The sequence below is a fragment of the Elaeis guineensis genome, chromosome 3 (assembly GCF_000442705.2).
Source record: "Elaeis guineensis isolate ETL-2024a chromosome 3, EG11, whole genome shotgun sequence".
Classification (NCBI taxonomy): Eukaryota; Viridiplantae; Streptophyta; class Magnoliopsida; order Arecales; family Arecaceae; genus Elaeis; species Elaeis guineensis.
The window spans coordinates 108,240,798-108,264,728 of NC_025995.2; the positions used below are offsets into that span (position 1 = coordinate 108,240,798).

Genomic DNA, 23,931 nt, shown 5'->3' on the forward strand with positions numbered 1-23,931 from the left:
TCCGCTCCTGCGGCCGGTCGCAACGACCACGAAGGCGCTACGTAGATCAATCAGGCGAGACGCTGCGCTACACAACAGACTTTCTACACCGCTGACGGTGCACAAAGAAATACTCTGTAGTTAAAAATCCTCCTCTGGCCTAAGCGCACGGCTACGGAGGGACGCCGTCGCGTCCGTCTTCCCCGCTCGAGCGCTCGTCTCGTCTTCGCCCTCGATGGGATACATCCAGGAGGCCAGAGGAAACCATGTCAAGAAGAAGGTGGAAGAAGGTAATGGAGCTCACCCCACCCTCCCACTCTCCCTTCCAAAACCCTCCACTTCTTTCTTCGAAATGATGGGATCTAGAATTTGGGAGGAAGAGCAATCCCACTGAACTTCTCTCCTAATATTCCTATTTTTTTGATCCTGTAACTAATACTTGCTTTTACAGTGGAAGGAGGGAAAGAATTTCGGTGCACTGCTTATGTCTAGATTCTTGCAATTGCAAGCCTGACTGATTATGTTTTTCTGTGATTTTTCTTTTCCTTCTTTTATGGCTAGATATAAAAAAAACCGAATCTTGTGGAGTTTCTCAATATCAATTTATCAACTTCAGATGATTATGATGTGATGGTTTTGTTGCTTAAAATGTCAACAAGTCAAATTTATTGGTGTTCCCAGTGGTTGAGAGCTATAGCACTGGCTGCTGAGATTTTTTAATTCACGTTTCCTGCCTGTTATGTATGCCTAGTGATTTTTTGATGTTATTGAATTCGTAAATTTGGTTTTAAATTGTAGAATGCAATGGAATTTCAGCACTGGGATAAACAAAATGGTCACTAGAAGCTCTATTGGTTACTTAGGGTTAGATCATTGTTGACAATGAGGAGAGTGACTGAGTATTGGGTGACATAACCCTCCAAGGCAAACAAAAGTGAATGGGCAAGAAGCTAAATTAGCTCGTAACCCCTTTTTGGGGGTTAGGTTTTTATTGGCATAGTGCTTTCTCCATGGGGATTGATTGATTTTGAGTCACAATTATCAGGAAAAATGATTTCATGTCCGTTAACAGTCCTGGCGAACATTTATTAGGAGCTAATTCAGCTTGGTTTCTCCATACAAGGGAAACTTCTTGCACCTGTTGGAACACAACAATCTGAAAGAAGAAGAGTTTGTACCAGGTGACAACATGATTTGTATGCAAAGTCAAAACTAACAATCAGTAGAGTTGGGGGAATATAGAATCTGTGCTACTAAACAGAAATGGTGCATTTATGGATACATGCACCCTTAATGCCATATTGACTTGTTTTTTTTTTGGAAAGTAAGGAAGAGCTGCAGCCCACCACATTTATTTGAGAGCCTTGTTGATAATTGATGGATTGGGTTTTTAGGACCATTTCTCTCTTCTTTTTCCTCTCTTAGTCTCCCATATCACATCTACTCTCAGCTTACCTTTCCTGACAACACCATAAGAAAACTAGAAGCATATAAAAGAAGGCTCCTAGGCTGAAAAATGAGAGTTTGATTTAGATTGGTTTAGTTCAGAGGCTGCAGCATGCCTCTATGATTCTCTCTCATTCTTCGTGGTTTTCCTGTATTTGTAGTATTTGGTTTGTTGGTTGAGGCATCTCCATTTTCATCCTTTATCTATGAGGTGCAGATACATGAAAACTCTCCTTAGTGGTGGATTCCTTGATCTGGTGACCTCCTTCCCATGCTATTTTGCTTCCTTTATGATTGGTCATCATCCTAGTCCTTTCTCTCTATTCATCCCTTATCGCATTAACACCTTCAGTTTAAATCTTCTAACATGGGCTTTCAGTTTATATCTTCTAATTTCCCTATGCCCCTCTATCCTCTGTACATCATCCCTAGCAGGGTATGGGTTGGGGAGCTTAGCTTAGCTGGGTCAAATTGGAATGATAGAACATAAAACCCTCCGGCTTGACAGTAAATCAAGTTGCACAATCCAGACCCGCCCACTAGTTGAAGCCCAAGATGCAATGATCAAACCTAGCACTTCAGTAGCCTGCTCCACATAAACTGGCATGATCTAACCTGCCCTATCCCTTATTGATCTTACCCCTGTACTCAATTTGGCCAATCTCAGTATGACCGGCCTTACCTGACACATCATGCTTCACCTTCACACAACTCAAACCAATGCCAAATTCCCATGAAACAAGAAAAAAAGGAAAAAATAGTAAGGAAATCCCATGTGATAATATGTTTAGTATAGAATGGTTTAGCTGACATATTAAAAAAGAAGAACATGAAGAAGATAGTCTCCTTATCCCATTTAGCTAACTCGACCCAAAATTACTCTGCACTTGTGACTAATGATGACTCAGATATTGTAGAATGTAAATTATAGGGGGAGTGAAGCCAATAAATTGTAATATCGTAAAGGGAAAGATCATTTATCTTTGCGTGATTGTTGGATGTCTAAATTTAGCTCATCTTAGCCTGCTGCTAATGCATCAAACGATCAACTATACCATCTTGTGGTCATGGTGAAACAGCTAAAAGAAGTTGTCTTTTGGTAAACGAAAATGCATAGAATATACAATAGATTTTACATTTCCATTGGGATGTGAAAAGGAACACAAGTTAGTCTGTTAAAAGTCCAGTTATTGTTTTCATGAAGTTTGGCAGCAATGCAAGAGAAGTTACAAGTTAGCTATGGTGTCAACTTTGCTGTTGATTGCAAATCATTTTTGTGGTCATTGACTAATGTGATATTTCCAGCTTTGCGCAGCAAAATGAAGCAAAAAGCACTCAAAGAATGCAACCATTACTCTGCAAAGTATGCTGAATGTGCTGTGGGAAGAACTATATCAGTGGTTTGGCATTGTCGTAAACAAGCAAAAGAGCTAAATGAATGCCTTCATCAATAGTAAGTTCATATACTTTAAGTCCATCACACCAGAATTTCACTTTCGTTTGAGTTGGCTCTTGGATACTAAGTTTGGTTGATTTCATATTGTTATATATGTGGATATCTTTATATGCATGCCATAGAGGAGCAAAACTGAACTGTTATCATTGATGAGGCTTCCTCAGTTGTTTTACATGTCGGATGGTCTTTTTGTAAATATCATTTTGTTGATACAAGGTGCCCTCCTATGATTGTGCTTTTGGGCTTACATGTCTGCTTACACTAGTTTAAGCTATAACAAGCTTAATCTTTTCTCCTTTTGCCTTGTTTCTTGTATAAGAATCTAAATGGCTTTCCTCTGGCTTATATGGGATGAAACTTTCTCTCCCATGTGAGGTATTTTTTAAAGAACAAAACCGCGAGGCCCCGTGTTATAGTGCCAGAGGCCGAAGCGGACGATATCTCACATACGCTGGAGCTGAGATCGACCCGTCCGAGTCATGAGTCCTTGATCGCAACATTGGCGCCCACCGTTGGGGTCGACATGCCTCCGACGGATTGTGGTGCACCTTTTGCAACCTTGCCCAAAGTCTCCTTGATTGGGGGGTTATGTTGTGATGTAGGTGAGAGGATATCATTAGTTCCACATTGGTTATGAGTCAAGGGAGACGTTAGCTTATGACATTCTCTCTCACGTGAGGTGCCTTTTAAAGAATAAAACTATGAGGTCCCATGCTATAGTACCAGAGGTCGAAACGAACAATACCTTATATATGTGGTAGCGGAGACCGATCCGCCCGAGCCACGAGTTCTTGACTGCAACTGTATCAATATGGTATGATACGGTTGGTACGCATTGGTATCGATTGGAATGGCAAACTATGCTATGGTTCTCTTCTTCTCGCTGAAGGACGAGGATGAGGTCAGTCAAATCCATCTTACAATGCATACATAATGAGTCATCTTACCATACAATACATTTAAAAAGTCATCTTTTTTATATCGAGTCCACCTTTGCTTCAAAAATCTTTACCTTGAAGTGTATCATGATGCATACGTATTAGAACTTTGCTTTCCTTTTTACTAAATTTACAGATGAACTGCAGTGGAGAAAGCTGAAACCATGAAACTGGTAGTGAGCAAATTATTGGTTGGTGTATGAGTTTGTAAAGACTAAGTTTTGTGCCTTGAGCAGATACATTTTCAAAGTTTTCATATTTGCAATTGAGAAAAGTTCCACATGTTCATGGATGGGAATACATTATCTAATTATGGAAGAAAATTGATCATGAAAGACCTAAACTTGACGCAAATTCATGTGCAATGCAAACAAACAATGATGATGTCGGTCTGTAGCTTATTTTGGGTTTCCTCCAAGGATGAGGTGATCACATGCAGCACCTTATTTAGCATCATACCTGGATAGAAAATTTTCAACTAAATCAGCACAATTACATTGCTGATCCAGATAGTACTCCAAATGAAGGAATTTAGAAGGAAGGTTCCATGGAGTTTCCTCTAGATAGTGTTGTTGGGAAGATTATTGACAATGACTCTGTTACATGACAGGAAGTTTCTTACATTGCCCACTGTTGCAGATGCAATGCCCACCTGAGAGAATATTGCATATCCTAGAGGAATGCTCATACAACAAGGAATCTAGGATTTGACTCAAGTTTGTTAAGGATAGCAAATATGAAGATGATGGAAGACTTGCTTGGTGAAATTGTTAAGTGAAAAGACTTAGGGGACATTCTTGTTGTAGAATATGAGCGAACAATCATGGCATATGTTTGTTGGATGCTTTGAAAAGAGCAAACAGAATCAACTAGGTCAGTGAGAAACACTCTGCTGCAAGCTAGTGATTTCAGAAGTTTAAATGTATGCTACAAATTGCACCGTAGGAGGAAAGGAATACCTTTAAGGAGCTTGAATTAGGTTTCATCCTTATTGGGCAAGAAAAAAGCAAGTTTAATATAGAAGTCACTTAAATAGCAATGGGTTAAGATTAACATAATTTGGTCCTTTAAGTAGGTCTGGTCTTGCGGGCCTATGTGGTCTAGTTAGAGGTGCTTGTGAAAATCCTCTGTTTGCTGGATTATGGTATTAATTTGCTCGATGCAAAGGCTTAAGCTTCTTTACAAGTGTTACAATATTAAATGGAGGAGTGAAGCAACAAAACTTTATGTGGAAGTGGACTCCTTGTTGAAAAACATGTTTGAGGGTCTTGGAAGGCAAGTTGGTGGTTGAGACTAGCGGTATTAGTATATTAGAAGTACCTGTAATCAGATCCAAGGTTGCATCTCTAGTTGTACTTCTAAAATAAGCTAGATCTGACTGGTTACCTGCTAGTAAGCTAATCAAGAAGTTTTTGTTTTGTTGTCTTTTACACCTGGTCATCTGGCGAGTCAAGAGATCTTGCTGCAGAGCTGAGCTCCTTAATTGGAGCTGATCCATGGTGCACAAACTTTCCTAAGAACATGAGTTGCCGGTCGCTAAAAATAAAGAATTCATTTCTTCCTACATCAATTTGGGTATCAGAGCTTCATCTCTGTGGTCTTCCTGCATCAAGGGGTTTGGCAAAAGTGGATCCCCCTGGATTTTGACACCCAACTTGCTAGAAAAAAGGAAGTATGAGTTTGTAGGTCTAGCTTGTAAAGCTAAAATCTCACATGTATCAGACCCAGGCAAACTAAGAAAATGAGTTCGTTATGGGACCAAATGTTGAATTGACTTGATTTGGTTGGGCATGGGTCATTTGAAACTGAGCACCATGTAATCCTTTGGTATCCTAAATGAAATGGAAATATATGCAACCACAAAATGCTTGATGTAATTTAACCAACAATTTACAGATACAGATTAAACTGGCCAAATCATACTGATGAAAATGATGCTGTTGAAAATTTAGAGGATGTTATGTTCATCATGATTTTCAGCATCAAGCATGCTTAGAACCCAGACACACACACACACACAGAGGGAATCTTCTTACCCATGAATAATGACATCATAAAATACAATAAATTTGATAATGAGATTAAGCAGTTTTATGTGATCAATATCCCAGCCTACTGAACTTTGATCTGCATTTTTTTTCAAATATGTGTTTATTATGATTGTTATAAATTCTTGATTTATGTGGTATAGCTTGGCAGCTTGCATTCTCATACCCTAATGCTAGTAGTACCACCTCATTTTGTCAGTTGATTCATGGATAAGAAACCACCTATATATCGATATTTGATTTTGCATTATGCAAATTTTAGATGTTGTCCACTATGATTATTTGTGTGGGTTCTCAATTTAGATGGGCCACTGTGAGTTTTGCATCATTAGGATTTGCCTAAAATTTAACCAGTAAAATTATATCTGTCAGAAATTTTTATAAGGAGGTATGTAGTTAAGGTTTTGAAATGAGCTGAAGGGTATATAATTAGGGTTTTGAAATGAGCTGAAGGGTTGTATGTGTGACAATTGTGCCCGAGCAATTTGGTGTTTTATGCATTTGAATGCCCACCTAGGTGGATTTGTGAAACAGTAGCTTTGTTTTACAAATCCAAAAAACTCGGACACCTTACAATGACATCTATGATGATTAGCTCCATGGAAGATCACAAATAGGAAGTGCATCGAGATGCCAGACATGTTTGTCTGGTTAATAAATCTGTCAACCAGGTTTTTGGTATAACTCATCTGAGTTTTTTGAATTTATCTTTTATTTGTTTGTCAGACATTTTTTAAGTGATCGATTTTTCAGTTTTCATGAGATGGGTCCCAAAATTTTGTAAACATTTTCTTCCCAGATTTATGCAAAGCTATTCTAGTTCCATTTTGGAATTCCATTGTTCAGTATCTAAGAATTAAAAAATGTGGATTTCTGATCTTTAAGTTTATTGCTTTTAAAAATGTATAAGCACACTACTTTCTGACCAAGTTGTTTTTCTTATTTGAGAGAGATCTCGTCTCCATTGAACTGGAGTTGGTTTATCCTTCTAATGTTCTTGAACATTACCTCTTATGCTTCTCGCTGTTTCCTTTTGGTTCTGTGCTCATTTATGCAGTATGTCCTCAGTATGACTATGGATACAAGTCTGCTCCTCTGCAAATGTGAATACTGCAATAACTTCCAGCATTTTTTTTTTTTTGGGTTGTGGTTGAAGGATTATGACTATTTTTCTCCTTGTTGTTGGCAGTACCAATGACAGTGTCTTGGAGGAAATGAAGAAAAATTACGTGCTTGAACAGGAAAGAAAAGACAGAAGTCAGCTCTAAGCAGCTTATACATTTTTGGCATCCATTGAAGGTTAACATATTATTTTTTGTATTGGAACATTCTGGTGCATTTTATGTTTTAGATAGAAGCCTGGAAAGGACCATAATGATGTATGTGTTTTCCCATTTCTTTTCTTAGACTCTGATTTTATGGTACCTGTCATGAGTATCATATATCAGAGTCATGCCGAAGTCAACAGGATCAAGACCGTGTTCATCAAGAGAACATGCTAATGGATACAATGATGTTTACAGCGTCTTGAAATCCGAGAACAAGACAAAAAAAAAAGAGGAAATGCTGCAATTAAATCTCTTTCTATTTTTTGAGAGTAAATTAAATCTCTTATTGTTTTATCTTGCTGTCGTTCTAGTAATCTCTAACAGCATTTGACAACTGAATGCCAACACTTCTTTGCAAATGGATCCTGGTGCTATACGCTTTCATGGAACCATATGCAGTGTTCATGCAGTGCTTCATTGTGCCGAGATTTTAAGGTAATATGTAGCATGCTGTTACATGTCAGCTTGAGATGAAAAACTCTGTGAATGGTCTGCATGCTATTGATCTGCATTGTGTTTTCGAGCAAGCAAGATGCATCCTAAATTCCAAATGCATCTTTGACCATGCTCTACATATTTATACGGTGCGACAAGTTGGTGCAACCCACTGTTATTTCTACCTACGTGTCTTGCAGTTGATCACAAGCTCTCTTAATTGAAAGAAAGGGAGATCTTCAGTGAATGAACTTTTTAAGCAGGTAATAGACGTGGACAAGTCAACAAAGCTAGCACAGCATGCGTGCTTTCTCTTCCATTATTTTATAGTTGAGTGTTACGGTGGCCATGGAAAGAAGAAGCTTCTCAAACTTGGATTCCTGTATTCGTTGGGAAGCGACGTAGTTCCCTCAACATGTTACCCAGAATATTTTGACAGGATTGCTATCTTTTCTTGATAAGTACCGTATTGCTATCTTTATCCTTTCCATATTCCCACTTTCTTGTTGTTGTCTTTTTGACCCAATTCTTTGGTTGTCTCTAGAGAGAGGGTGTGAAAATTGGCTCTAACAGCCAACCGGCCCTCAGTTAAGTTGGTTTGGTGCTAACGTTCTGAAGTGCAGATCATGTGCTTGATTCCCCAGGAGGTCATTCTGAAAAAAAAAAAAAAAAAAATCGAATACCTTTATGATTCAGGTGATATGGTGAGCATGATCTATGGTTCCCAAAGGCGTGAGCACAATCGTAAAGATGCCATGCAATCAGCACAATTCAAGTCATGCAATCGAGCGTATCTAGTGAATCATATTTAAGGCTACTGATGTTGACCTACACTACTTGCTTGGCCATTAGGGTTGACGTAGTGATGGATTGAACTTTCTTGTGCCGACCGGTAGAACAATTTTATAGAGTCAAAAGTAGAAGGAAGGACATGGCTCCTGATGTGTGGTGAATTTGAAGTTTGTCTAACTTGTTGTTATTCTTGGCTCAGATATTTTTGTTGGCCATGCTATTCTCCGCCCACTAAGACACGTGAAAAGCGAGGTACAATGGATGAGATGCATGGAATACAATATTGCAGTCCTTGTGCTAAGACAACCAACCCACTAGGGTAGCAATCTTTGTATTAATCCCTAGACAGGTTGGCTGTCATCGTCAACATTTTTAAAAGAAAAACTAATAATGATTTGTAGAGGGGCACAATCTAGTATTATCATGGTTTCGAGAAGGGCTATTATGATATTCTAACTTGTAATGGATTCATTCATGTTAATTATGAAGGTGTTTATGTGATATGACCGCTAGGGGAGAACTGAGTTGATAAGAGTGTAATGGATTCATTCATGGTTTGAGGTGATAAGAGTGTTGCGTGACGGTAGGGCGTTCCAGAATCTCGATCGGCTCAGGGAGTACTCAACCGTGACTCTTCCTTGGCAACTAAGTTGATTTAAATAAGGCCGCCTTAACCCCTAGGTAACTGATGAGCCTTTTATAATCAAGCTATTATTTCCTCTGTTTACACTTAAAAATTAATTGGTTATGGGTGAATCATAGAAAATGATCAAAAATATTAGATTGGTCAAACTTTAATTAGTTAACTAATTTATATATAACAAGCGGAAAGACTTAATGTTCAGATACTTGTCACTCATATAAAAGACCCTGTATGAGTTTTTCTTTTTCTTTTTTTGCTGGAATTATTTTTTTGATTGGATTTTTTTTTTTTTTGGCTAAAATTAATTTTTTGAAGGAAGTTATTTGGATGAATGAGAAGTAATCATACAAAGAACTTCATCAAGGGAATTACTAAACAAGGAAAATTATCGCTTTATAAAAGCCAGTAAAAAGACTTCAACGGGACTCTCACACATTCTCACACATGACTACGACGGATTTACCACAAGCTCTTCACCAAATAGGCTATTTCAACCTTTTATATTGGAACTAATATCAGTGTATCTTAATTTTGGTGCATAAAAATGGTTGAAATCAGATATAAACAATGATCATCTAGAGGAAATTTCAAACAAAAATAAAGGTTGTTATTTTGACCGTTATTAGCTGTGGTATCAAAAGTGATAAACACCCACAATATGGCCTTTATGCATTGTGCATGAAATAATGTTTTTTTCGTTTTTTCGAACTTACATGAATATTTTATAATATTAATTTTAATCAAATGAAGAGCTATTTTGCGGTTTTACTTAATTAGGTGACATCCTAAAGCCCGAGCAAAACCAAAAGGTGACATCCCAAACAGGATAGCGTCCTGGACTCCCAAGGTAAGCCAAGATATCTACATTCTCAATAATTACAGGAGGGTACGGTATCTATTCCACGCGACCTTTTTGATCAATGAACAATCAGATAGATGTCCTTGCGCGCTTCTAAGTGAAGCAACTAAAGTAAACAAAAAGCCAAAAGAACAGTTTTATATACTATTTGACTCCTAAGTCAACATCATTTGTTTCCAAAAAGAAAAAAAAACGTCCGATGGTTCCATCCAAAACCACTCAGTCCACGTTCGGTGGGAATAAAGTTGCCGCAACTCGTGAGAAGTGCAAGGATGCATGCATACAACATCAAGTTGGCATTTCAATCTCTATGGATGACCAAGGCTGTAAGCATGGTTATACAAGCTCATGCCCCCCTCATAATGAAATCCTTATGTGAGAGAATGAATTCATGAGGATAAATGACCATATTCAGGCATCGTTTGGACTGAATGAGCCAACACTTCAGCAGTCAAGCATAGATCATTAAGAAAAATGATGTCAAGGACCCACATCAACAGCCATTAGCTTCATTTTTTGAAGCACAAGAAGAGACACTGCCACCTAAATTGTCAAACAAAACATTGGTCGTTTCAGTTGGTGACCATTTAAAAATAGATAGAGAGAACTGACCACACCCACAGCATGGGATCCTTGGAATCAGGGCCTGATGAGTTCATCGTTCGCCCCAGTGCAACAAGCCAAACGGAATTGATAACGAGATCATCAGTCTGAAGGAAACACGGGGCAAACAACACCAAGATGAGCAATTTGTAGTCAGCTCCTCTCAAATTGGCAACTTAATTGGCATCGTCGGTCTATGTATGTATGCTCTCCATGGTCCAAGGGTTGACCTGAGAATCTTCGCTTTTTAATGGTCCCAACTGAATTCAGATAGCACCAGGCATGCAGACCAACCCACAATTATTGGAACCATACTTGTGCTGCTCAAGGTGGGTTGCTCAAAGAAAACCCAGCCGGGGTACTCATCACCTTTAGTCCTTCAACCCTAGAGTAGTTCAGTCAGAAGCTGCCACTTGGCCAGTTGGCCTGTTGCATATATATATGGCATTCCAGCTGTGGCCCATTTGCAGTGTGCTGACAAGACTCTGAATTGCATCGACAATCTTGGTTGAAGCTTGAAACAAAAGTATGAGACGTCAATGCTAAGCCATTAACCCAATACTTTAAAGTTAATATTGCTTCCTTTTGCATTTTGTTAGGCGAAAGGGTCTGGATTTCAACACAGTTAGGCATTGGCCGGCATTAGGTGGGGGTTCTGCCTTTCACCCACCCCCACTTGCTGGTATTGGTGGATGACTAAGCCTGGCAGGACTTTTGAAAGGGTAAACCGAGTGTCGGACCTCTATCCATTGCATGGCCCCTCCCCACAACTCCACTTACTAACATGTGGCAGAACCTCACAGACACTTGGCGGTGAAGGATAGGACAAGCCGCACCATGCCTCCCATGACCATTGGTCAGATCCCCACCAGTATAAATGAGTCCCCCTAGGGGGGCATTGGATTGGAGATCAAGATACATCACTCGTTAGAGCAAGTAATTCCATTAGTATCTTTTATGAGGAGAAGGATGGGTGCCCTTCCCATGGGCGACCCGAGGTTCAACCTTCAAGGAAGCAAGGATCAAGGAGCTGTACTTGAGGAGATCGTAGGGCTCATCAGGGTCTACAAGAACGGCCACGTAGATCGCCTCCCGGCGGTCTCCGACGTGCCGTGCACATGGGCCCCCGAGGCCAACGTTACCAGTAGGGACGTGGTCATCAACCATTCCACGGGCGTGTGGGCTCGGTTCTACGTGCCCAACAAGGCCCAAGGGCGGCTCCCCTTGCTCCTCTACTTCCATGGCGGTGGCTTCTGCGTCGGCTCCGCTGCATGGAGCTGCTACCACGAATTCCTGGCTCGCCTGGCCTCCAGAGCCGGCTGCCTCATCATGTCCGTCAACTATCGCCTTGCTCCGGAGAACCGCCTCCCTGCGGCCTACGAGGATGGTCTCGCTGCGACCAGGTGGGTGAGGCAGCAGGCAAGCTACGGCGGCTCCGATGAATTCAACTGGTGGAGAACGCACTGCAACTTCGCTCGGGTGTTTCTCGGTGGCGACAGCGCCGGCGCCTCCATAGCGCACAGCGTGGCCGCGCAGTTGGGATCTCTTGGCGATCCCGAGACCGTCCTGAAGCCCGTCTGCCTCAGAGGAGTCATTCTCATCCAACCTTTCTTCGGCGGCGAGGCGCGAACCGAATCCGAGAGGAACCTGGTGCAAGCTTCGAGATCGGCACTTAGCCTGACGACGTCGGATTGTTATTGGAGGATGGCGCTGCCCTTGGGCTGCAACCGTGACCACCCGTGGTGCAATCCCTTGGCGAAGAGCGCCCCCAGGCTGGAGGGCTTGAAGCTTCCTCCTGTTCTGGTGTGCATATCGGAGATGGACATATTGAGGGACAGGAATCAGGAGTTCTGCAAGGCCCTCAGGAGCGCAGGGAAGAGTGTGGAGCAAGCGATGTACGCAGGAGTGGGGCATGCCTTCCAAGTTCTCCACAACTATCATATGTCCCAAGCCCGGACCCATGAGATGTTAGCACACATCAAAGCCTTCATTAGCAGTAGATGAAAGGAATCAAAGCGGTGGTTTCCTTTGCAGATTTAAATGTCTCTCTGTATCATGTACCACAGGCCAGACCTTGAGAGTGAAAAATTACCGTGTTTACATGGTTAATAGATCTGAATATCCGAAAGATGCCTTTCATAGTCCAGATGATTTACTACAATTACTGCTAATCTTGAGAAGAGTTTTAAGTAATAAAAACGGGAACAATAATAAATAATTTTACAAGGATTGTCGAGAGAAGGATCTTTCGGGGGAGGCAAAGCGGATCCGATACATTGTTCAGTGGCTAGGGGAAAAAAAAGGGGCAAACAAGGCCCCAGCAGGGGCAGGGGCCTCCTTTGTCCCAACAGGGAATGATGTTCCATGCAAGATTGACAGGGGAGTGTCGGGTGTAAAGTATGTGCCTGAACTGAACAGGGGATGATTTTACAGCAAAAGATAAAAAAAATGAAAAATAGATTGGAGATGGAATTCATGAGAACACCGAGTGGCTGCTAGGATGCGCAATGCATCTAGACTCCGAAGGAAAGTAGAAATAGTAGAAATTTGCGAGGCAAGATGGGGAAGGAAAGAAGCATCATGACCTTTATCAAACCAATATATCTTAATGTTTTAATTGATTAATATATACTCCTTTTGCACTCCATTCGGCAAAAGCACATAACGAGAAAGAAACCTAATACGCACCACCATTAGTTCACCATCCCATTCAAGTACCCAAAGCCCAAACGTCAAAAGCGTTAATACTGAAGGTGAGGAAGAGGTCAGCTGGATGGAGAGCCTGGGAAGAAAGAGTTTTTCCGATTAGAAAAGCTCTCGTCCTGTCTTTTAATGATACGATAAATCAATTTTTATCAAGATCCCTTATATTGAGGACAAGGAATAGTCTTCTTTATTTCCATGTACTTTCTTCTCTTACAATGTCCGCTCCCACTTGTTTTTCACCGCAGCGCAAGGTTATCCATCGACAACCGACGCATCCAAACAGGGCGTTGAGGACAATTTTCAGGGCATTCTTTAGCCTTTCGTCTAGAAATGCCAAAGAAATCTTCCTTACGAACAGCAGCCTGAATTATTTCGAAAATAGAAACTCTTGAAGGCTTGTTTGGAGGAAATCTGGTATTAAAAAAAATAAATTTTTTGTCAGATTTTCATATTTGATACGAAAAAATAACGAGAGTGATGATAAAATAAATAATAAATTCTATATTTATTTTTTGAGAAAGAAGATAAAATAAATATCATTAGAAAATGATATTTATTTTTCAATGCTAGATTATTTAATGAAAATAATTTTTAAATATTATTTTTTGATGAAGTTATTCTCAATTATATTATATTAATATTGCACTAATCAAAAGTATTGTTAGAAATTTGACAATATTTTCATATAAAATTATCTCTAATCAAATATGATAATTTTTATTTAATATTATTTTGCTGAATAATCTTTTCACGAACCAAACATGATAAAATTTATTTTTCCTATTATCATTTTTCAAGATTAATAATTTTCAAAAATCATCGTATTATCCTGAATATATCCCAATCAATGCTTAGAAAAAGTGGAGAGAATGGGGCAGCCTACTAACTTCGTGTCTAAACAAAGTCTATAGCAATAGACAACAAATAAGGAGATATCTCTCCATTCATATAACTGAATTGAATAAGAGGCCGAGATTGAATTATCTACATGTAAACATAAGCAGAGTTGATGTAAATCCATATCTAATTGCTAACAACAGCTCAATCCATCTGACCAAAAATCAAGCAGATTCTTCTTTCCAATGGCAAGATGCTAACAATTTGGACCAGACATGCTGCATTGAAGATTTTCAAGATTTCCTTGCTAAGAATCTCAATCCAATCCACAGATTTTCTTGGGTTCCCTTCCCGTCTTTTTGGGCACTTCAATACGAATTCAAAATACCTCTCCTCCTCCCACCCCGCAATCAGGCCACGGTTTGCTCTGGCTGTATATGACAACATCGCAATCAGATCCCCAGCACTTTATTCCTTACCGATGATATTCTTATTCTTTAGCTGATGTATTCCTTTTTTGCTATATCTTCACAGATCCACCTATTGCTCATTTCATATGAAATTAGCTTTTCTATTGTCAAGAATTGCAACTCCTTCAACACAATGACTATTTAAAACAGAATTTCTCTAGTCTACACTAATAGTAAAAATTATATCAGGAACTCAAAATGCATCTCCGCTATCTCTTTTTTTTTTCTTTTGAAAAAATTTCTGGTATCTTCATTCTACTCTTTCTTCATCAAGGTGCATAAGAATGGGTTCAAGTAAATCATAGCAGCAGCTATGGTGGGATAAAAGAAGAGGATCCAGCACTGCAGCACAATATATGCATCTACAGCCTAGTCTTGCTGGTTTCTAATCTTCTCTTATGCACCAATATAAGGGCTTGCACAATTTGTTTAGGGAACAATCAACCAACTGAAACCAATCAAAATAATCTGATCTGTAGCTTTTTATTATTCCATACGGTAGTACATTTCACTTAGCAATGCTTAATGTATCCTGGCTGGATATGGACATAATGCAGTGGGTGCACAACAATGACCTGATGGAATTGAATTCACCGAGCAGGATAATAATTTGCCAGGTAACAACCAAAGCTTATGATATTGATTTTGGAAGGTGATGAAACCTAACAAGGTAGTCGTGAAATGCAGTCAGTGTGCTATCTAGTCAAAGCTGGTCAGTCTTTCCACCTTTATCATTTAGCTCAGTTTCAAAGCTCAATCAGCAGAATTGTTTACAAGGCAGAGAAAACCCAGCTGCCATATGAAAAGTTTAAAAAGTTTTTGTGCAAAAAAAGGAAAAAAGGTCCTACCAGTGTCATGGAAGACTGATGGAAGACTTGAGCCAATACTAACAACCTTCTTGAGGAACACATCATAATGGAGGCTAATGAGCAATCAGTCAAAACTATCACTCAAAAAAGATACCTCATAATGGAAGCTGATGAACAATCAGTCAAACCTATCACAAAGATTCCATTGGTTGATGTAACACCAAGTTGATGAATGTAATATACTCAGTAAAGCAAGTAAATCAGTTGGGCCTCTAGAAGACCTTAAAGGTTAAATGACAAATCAATGTCAATATGTGCATCTCAAACGTGACCCGAGGTTACTTTGAGATCATAAAAGATTGCGTATTGCCTGAAAATAGAGTCAGACCAACAAAGATTCCCTTCGAGATGGAAGAGGCAATCTTCATGTTTTATTCACTAGATTTGTTTTCAAACAACTTGGATCCGCTCAATGTAAAGTGAGGCCACCCTTTTGTATATTTGAAGTTTTAAGGTCATCCAAACTTTACACTTCATCTTAAAAGCATTGCTGGACCAAAAGTTTGAAGACATACTGTGTCATTATGGGGACCGCAATTTCTACAGGTTATTGATCGTCAGTCATAAGTTATGAATATATTCTATACAATAAAATTTCATGTTTTCCAGTAATCATTTAAATGCCCTTGCTTTTTTTATTATTTTTAGGGACTGGATTGTTAGCACCTTTTAAATGTAAATGTTATGAGGGTTTTTCGCATTTAAAAGTCACAGCAAGTAGAATGAACAAAATATTCCTCAATCTGATTCCTGAGAATATTTTTGGATCCAAAAGCCAACAAAAATTCAGGCATCTATCATGGTTGCGTGAAACTCTGAGGACTAAAAACTCTCAAAGGTAGTAAACTTGGTCATTTTATTTATTTACTAGCACCTGAAAACAGAGCCATATCCAATATCATATTTTTAAAACTGTAAAGCATCAAACTCATGATCAAGGCATTATCCATGGCATGATCCTCTGGACAGAGCCAGTTCCACTGTCTTGCCCTTGGGATAGCTGTATTATTTTTGGATGTTTCCTTTGGAAATCTGATTGCTTGCTCCATCTTCTCTTTCTTAGAAGGATAGTGTCTTTATCAAAATCAAGAATTTGTTCTCTCAATAATCTCAGTGAAAATCTTGAATTGGCATGGTTTTTTTTCGATACAGTACTCGATGAAGCCAACGAAAATGCCTAGGTGATCCTATATGGTCTTTAGCGTCTCCTGCTGAAAATATTTCCGACCTGATCAAGTCAAGTAGGATGAGCTGCTTTTCTTCTGGCTCAACCTGCAATTGATGGACTGAACCCAATCTCCATGCTATAGAACGCTCAAATACACAGCTTCCCTTTTTCCTATGACATCTTTAAGTCCATCACTTACTAATAGGAAACTTCAACATAGTGTGAGATACCTCCTTCAGAAACTTCAGTGTCTTAAAACATATGCTTTCCCTCACCTGCTCATAATGCTGGTGACTGTGATCCATTCTAACCAGGCATTCAATTCAAACTCTTAAGACTCATTTGGTTCGCAGAAAAAACTTTTCTTCCTAGAAAGTAACTTCCTGGGAAGTTATTACTTTCTGAAAATAGCATTTTGGTATGTTTGATAGACCATGGGAAGATGACTTATTATAAAGTAGCTTATATTTGGATGAGTACTTATTTTTTGGAAAAACTGTGTAAAATACCTATTGTACCCTTAGTAGATATAAAACCATACATTTTTACTCATAAACTTTACATAAATATAAATATTATATTTATATTAATATAAATATAACATTAATATATTATAATATAACATTAGACCATAATAATTTATTGTGTTAATATAATACTAATATATTAATATAATATGAATATAATATGAATATTTTAATATAATAAATTTATTAAATATAGATATAAATATAATATAATATTAATATTAATAAAAATATTATATTATTATAAATGTTAAAATATAACAAATATTAATATTATATTTATATAAATATTAAGATAATATTAATACAATATTATATTACTATTCAGTATTTCATACTAACCATCAGTTGATATTTTACTAAATTTTACCTATGGATCTTAAAAAGATATTTTAGGAAAGAAAAAAATACTACCACTTCCTATATCACGGAAAGTGCCAAAATTCATCTCCCCTTTGGGTTTCCACTTCTCATGAAATGTGGGAAGTGACTTTCCATGAGAAGTGCTTTTTCACTCTCTCTCCTCTTAAAATACCAACCAAACAAGAGGCCCTTTCTTTATTTTCCAGAAAGTGCCTCTTCCCTCCTCCACTTTCCGTCAACCAAACGAGTCCTTATGGTCACTTACAGGCAAAAACATGTCCCGCATCATCCAGAAAAAGAGTAAGAATCAAAACTTTCATATACCAGAACTGGAAGCTAAGCCACATTTACTTGAACATTTTCTAGTGGACTTGGAACTTAAGTCACTGAATAACTGCATTCTGATGCTCCAAGCACGTCACCTCACTGCAGTAATTGCCACACATATGGATGTATCACCCTAAATTGTCTCATTTGTCCAGTCTTGTTCTCCTGCTGAGAAAATAGAAGTGCACAAGAAGACCTCTTGATATACTGGTCAGAGACAAGAAGGCTTGATTAACATAAAAGAATCCAGGATCTTAAAGCTTCTCAAACACCTTTCATAAATTCTTCTTCAGCATTTATTTCAACAGGACCCTTTCAAGCCTATGCAGGAAAGCCCAGCATTGTCATACACATCATTGTTTTGCAATACATGACAACAACCAATCCTCCTCTCCCTTCGTATTTCATTTCCGATAGCATATCTTCCCTCCATGCCTCTATGTCATTCATTCAAAATATACTTGGTGGAAAACACTTCTTCCTCTGCTGCTCATTCTATCTCTACAGCCAACATCAGGCACTCTTTCTCAACCCAGGACAACTTCCTGGATTAGAAATAAAGATACAATACTTCCTACCCAAGGATGTGACAATAGTGACAGTGTAAAGAAAACTGCACTAGACTTTAGAGAATTGTTTCAGCTGCTGACTCAAGGAGATGTTCTTTGACATCAGATGAATGAAGCTATAATCGATGAAAAACACAACACCGCATATGGAAAAGGGAACTATTACAAGAACAAATTAAAACTCAACCTATATAGGACAGAGGATGTGGAGATGACAATTGCAAGAGAGGTCACAAGCCATAAGAAAAATCTACTTGAATACCCGGAATAAGGAGAATGAAAAACAAAAAAGCAACCTGAAGTCAAAATCTTCAACGAAAGAGAAATGTTAAATTCAAGATGGGGAATCAGTATAATTCTGGTATCGTACGTATGAAAAAAACCCAGTCCAATCTGAAACAAAGTCATTCGGATTAGGCTTGGATATGGATAGTCCGAGATGAAAAATGTGTTCATTTTCACTGACCAGCTTGGATTTAAGAAAGTGATTTACTTTTGATAGATAACCCATATTTATTTAATCATTAACTTAAGTAATTGATGATGATCTTTATGTGTTTGTTGATCAATCTTGTGCAAAAATGCTTTCTTGCTAACATCTAGATGTTGCTTAACAGCTCTTTTTTTTTATTTTTTTATTTTTTTATTTTTTGCATAACATGCTTAGGCTATAATCAGGCAATCATTCCTACATGTTTCTTATGGCTTGTGCTTTAGATGTTCTAGACCTGATTCAACCTTGAAAATCCAATAGATTGACAAAATAAATTTTAAATAAATCAACTCAAACCCCAGGGAAATAGGTTAGGCTTGGATTCAAATTCTTGTCTCAATCCAATAAGGATTTGATTTGGGTTGTGCCAGACTCCAATCAACCTGATCCACCGGCAAACCTATTGCCAGAGCATTAGTAAAACTGGTAATGTTCAGAGATCGGATGATAAGCCAGAAGCATTATATATTATCTTCAAATATATATTCATGAAAAGTTTCACCTGTTCATCATGTGCTAGTAAGACAATAATTATTATCTGGAGGAGGATTTATAATCAGAACAAAATTGACTCTCAGTAGACTGAGATCTACTCTAAACTATCACAGAGGATTATGACTTGGATTTTAAAATTAACTAGCATGATGATGGAGTCAATAACTTTAGTATGTGAAATATCAGGTCTTAACTGTGGAAATCAAAGGACACATATCTTTACAATTCAAATATCACTAAAAGAACATGATTCATGCTGTGTTAGGAACATTTTTGTTTCTTAAAATGGAAGGACCATTTTCAGATAAGCTTCTGACCACTGCCTTATTGTCATAAAATGAAGTTTCGAGACTTGGGATCCTTGTTCATGTCCCTTTAAAATATTAAACATTTTCTTTTCTTAAAATGGAAGGACCATTTTCAGATAAGCTTCTGACCACTGCCTTATTGTCATAAAATGAAGTTTCGAGACTTGGGATCCTTGTTCGTGTCCCTTTAAAATATTAAACATTTTCTTTTCTTAAAATGGAAGGACCATTTTCAGATAAGCTTCTGACCACTGCCTTATTGTCATAAAATGAAGTTCTGAGACTTGGGATCCTTGTTCATGTCCCTTTAAAATATTAATCCCTCCTTAGGCTTTAAGAGCTTGACTAGAAAACAATAGAATACTTCATGGTGGAACAAAATGAACATTTGCCCCCACAAGAAGCTCATGAGTCTTTATTATAGATGAAAATGCGGCAAGAAAACAATCAAACGGATGCAAGAGACATTCTTCCAAAAAAGAATCACAGAAATGCCCTTTGCAATGCAAAGACCATAAGACTGCGGAAAAGAGCTGCAAATGGCTCAAAGATGGAGTGGAATGACTAGGACAATGTCTCAAAAAGAAGTAGAGGGTGAAATAACATTGATACTAGGCATTTATAACAGTTTTTTCCCTCTTGGTTGACTATCGTAATGAAGAACAAAATCATGCCCAAGAAATTACAAAGGAGATTGTTAATGTTTTAAAACAAACCAGAACCAAAATGCCTTGTCTGGTTATCCCCAGTACTTAGGTTTAACTTTTCCAACATGTAGTCACTATCAGTGCTATGAAATCCTTTTTCCATAACTTTTTTTTTGAGTTATCATATACCTTTCCATTTTATTCTCAATCATTTAACATAAGCATCATGCGATGACGATGATGATGATGATTGATGGTTAAAAAAATATATATGAATAGTTTAGCAAAAAGTAGCATTTAACGGTGGATCCCAATGGTTGAGAATTTTACCGAACTAAAATCAAGACTCAAATCTAATTGTACCTTAATCAATGAAAGCATGGAATGAAACTTATAAATCATAGGCCTACCAATAAGTTAGAATTTGATCCAAGTTCAACCCAATTAGGCCAGGGTATGGGCCAAATTTTTTGACCCAATGCACCTAGAAAATGACCCACAAATTACCCTACTAGTAACTATGTCAAACTCAATTTTGTGCGGGCCTAATTGGACTTGTTCAAATTATATGTATTATAAAATAAAATTTATATACAATAACAATTTACTTATCAAGTATCTCATCTCCACTCTTCCAAACCCTTGATACCCTATTTTGCTACGCTCGCATGTAATTTCCAATCTATAATCCTCCAAGTCTTCCATAAATGCTCATCAATCCCAACAGATCCTCCTTGCCTCTTTCATCTTCTAGCCATCCTTACCTCCATCTCTCTCTCTGCACTATAACTGAAGAGTGCACTCACCCTCACTTGGTCGTTACCCCATCTCCACCTCCATCTCTCTCTTTGCACTATAACCCAAAAAAGCACTCATCCTCACTATGGTTGTTAACCCATCTCGACCTCCACCTCAACCCATCTATGCTCCATCACCAGCACCCACCATGCTCTACCTTTGCCCCATCACCACCCTCCACCAGCCCCATCAATCCCACCCTTACCTAGGCACCCACTTGCTATTCTCCACCCTTCCCCAACCCAACCCCACTGACCACCACCCACCCCAAAAAGGGGGAAAATGCTTCAACCACGTGACTGCTAATAATACCTTGACCAAACTCTAATCCTTCATCCCAACCCTTAAAACTCTTCCTTTAGAAGGAAAGGAAAAAAATTAGTAATGTCAGGTCAAGTTACCAGAATATTGGTTGGTTTGGTTCAACCAACAGCTTTCTTAACCCGTCGAGTTTTTGGGCCAGGTTAGCTCCTTCATTTAAAATTGCAGATCCGGGTCATGTTGACCAAGACTCGAGCTACATGCGAGAGAATGGAAACTATATGACGAGAGTTCTTCATGGTACAAATATTAAATATGCCTTTGATGCCCTCCTATTTAGTTGGAATTGTTAAAGGATGATAGCAATCACCCTGCAATAATACTCTCATGTGATAAATCTTCATCAAGAACATTGTCATATGATTAGCACCTTTATCGTTGAATTTTCATTCTTAGGATGGTTGCCTCAAATAATCATTAGACATGTTGATAATTAATTCATCCATATGTAGTAGGTGTTGCACTGATAGCCACTCCTACAAGTGAACGGCATTCCCTCTTTATGTGTCTCAGTCATAAATAAAGATATTGTCTTCAGGTGAAAGACTCCTCTCCATGATGCCAATTTTCATATTATAATATTATTATTTAAGCAAATGATTTTTTCTTTTTGATCATAAACAGATCCTTCATCAATTATTGGATCTAATAGGTAGAAACATCTCTTCCTAGTTTCTTAGGATCAAGGTAATATAACTCTTGCTCAATTCAGGTTCTTTCTGTGTATAAGTTGGCAATTGGTCACACTCAAGGTTCGTTATGCCGGTTGGCTGGCAGTATGGTTTTGCATGTCGCGAATCCACATGGCGAATTGAGGGAGAAGGAGAAGCAAAGAGAGATAAAGAGGGGAAGTGGTCAAGGATGCTGGCAGTGGCCGCTGGAGGGCCACGGAGGTCCCCAGAGAGTGGGATTTTCCTCCTTGGTTCATTGTGTATCACCAAAAAAAATAAAACTCGCGATCGAAACAAGGACGATCGCCTCTGTTTCAATCCAACAGAGGGTGAGGAGAAACATCACACCCTCTGGGGGCCTCTACAGCCATCTGGCAGCCATTGCCTACATCCCTGACCACTCCCACTCCCTCTGGTCCTCTCTCTCCCCTCCCCCTCCCCCTCCCCCTCTCTATTTTTCTTTCTATAAAGGAGGGCGGAGCTCAGGAGGCCTCGACAACCCTTCAGTTGCCTTGATAGGCCGCTAATGGCCTCTCTGGCCCTTCCTCTCCTTCACTCCTCCCTCTCTCTCTTGTTTTCTCTTTTCTTCTCCCTCCTAATCGGTGTACCATTGTTTATGCCGGAACCATGCCGAGTGGCCAGCGATATGGTTTGGCACGTCCGAATGGACCAATTTGGGATGGTTCGATGAATGCTAGTTATACTCAAACTTTCCATTATAACTATTGATGTTACTCCATTGCCTCTACAAGCCTCATTTTGCTCCTTTCTCTATAAAACCATAAACACCTGTCTCCAAATCGGTGACTTTATGGGTCCTCCTGATGTGAAGAAATTCCTAGGTTTTAATCTTGAACAAAGAACTAATGCTCCAATATTCCCTTTGTAGTGTCTAGGTTGTTGAGAATCAGCCAAAAAGAAATTTGCTGAAAGCACCCCATTTGGCATCTTGTGGGCTTCATATATATGTAGGTGATATAGGTATGAAAGGGTTGAACAAGCTAATAGGATGGTAAGGCTGTTTTTCATGTTGTACATGGCTAATTTTGGTTAAAGATAGCATAGATCCCCTCGGTTGGTTGTAGCATGCCAATGCTTACACTTTTTGACATCTATATGGGAATTAATGTAACTTCTTTAGTACTTTGTTGTCCCTATATGGCGATTCTTTAAGGAGACTATCTCTCGAAAACCCATATCAAACAAACAAGACTGGCCCATTCCTTTCATATAACACTATGTGATGAACATCTTTTTAAACAACTAGGTGTAAGTTTTAAGATTTGCATTACAGAATGTTGGAAGGATGAACATTCGCTATGGATATAAAGCTATACCTAGTATGTTAAGTGAGCATAACATCAATGTATAAAGCAATCACACTACAACAATTAGCAAAGGCGACAAAATCTGAACCAACCTTCATTTCTTCTCCTACCAATCTGCAAAATGTGCAAGATGGTGTTGAATCTCATCGTTGAATTATTGCTTGATTTGATCAACGATAAAAGGAAACTTCTGGAGCTCTTGTTCCTAAACATTACAAATCATCTAGGAAAACTAAAGGGGATGATTTGATAGGCCATCATGAAGTATGAATGTCCATCCTTTCAAAAATAAGACTTTGGTGCATTTCAAAGCTGGTAATTCAAGGGATTTAACACAACTATTGTATGGTTTATTCCCTCACACTGGATCTGTCACAACAGCACATCTTTGAAATGTGCTAAAGCACCAAATGTTTTCGGGAAAAAGTGATCTATCCTAAGACTGCAATCATGGATCTCAAGATGAAACTCTTTGAGAATCCTGCAAGAAACCCTAAAATGTTTCTC

General features: G+C 38.6%; 2 protein-coding genes across 2 annotated transcripts; both read left to right on the plus strand.

Annotated features, from left to right (window-relative positions):
• LOC105041063 (uncharacterized) lies at nucleotides 1-8,116 on the plus strand. The gene is made up of 4 exons (XM_019849192.3): nucleotides 1-269; nucleotides 2,731-2,878; nucleotides 7,057-7,166; nucleotides 7,275-8,116. Exons 1-3 carry the CDS (start codon nucleotides 215-217, stop codon nucleotides 7,133-7,135), a joined length of 282 nt encoding a protein of 93 aa, XP_019704751.1. The 5' UTR covers nucleotides 1-214; the 3' UTR covers nucleotides 7,136-7,166; nucleotides 7,275-8,116.
• A 3,327-nt stretch (nucleotides 8,117-11,443) lies between these two features.
• Nucleotides 11,444-12,673, plus strand: LOC105041062 (probable carboxylesterase 17). The gene has a single exon (XM_010917853.4). It carries the CDS (start codon nucleotides 11,485-11,487, stop codon nucleotides 12,529-12,531), a length of 1,047 nt encoding a protein of 348 aa, XP_010916155.1. The 5' UTR covers nucleotides 11,444-11,484; the 3' UTR covers nucleotides 12,532-12,673.
• The last annotated feature ends 11,258 nt before the right edge of the window (nucleotides 12,674-23,931 follow it).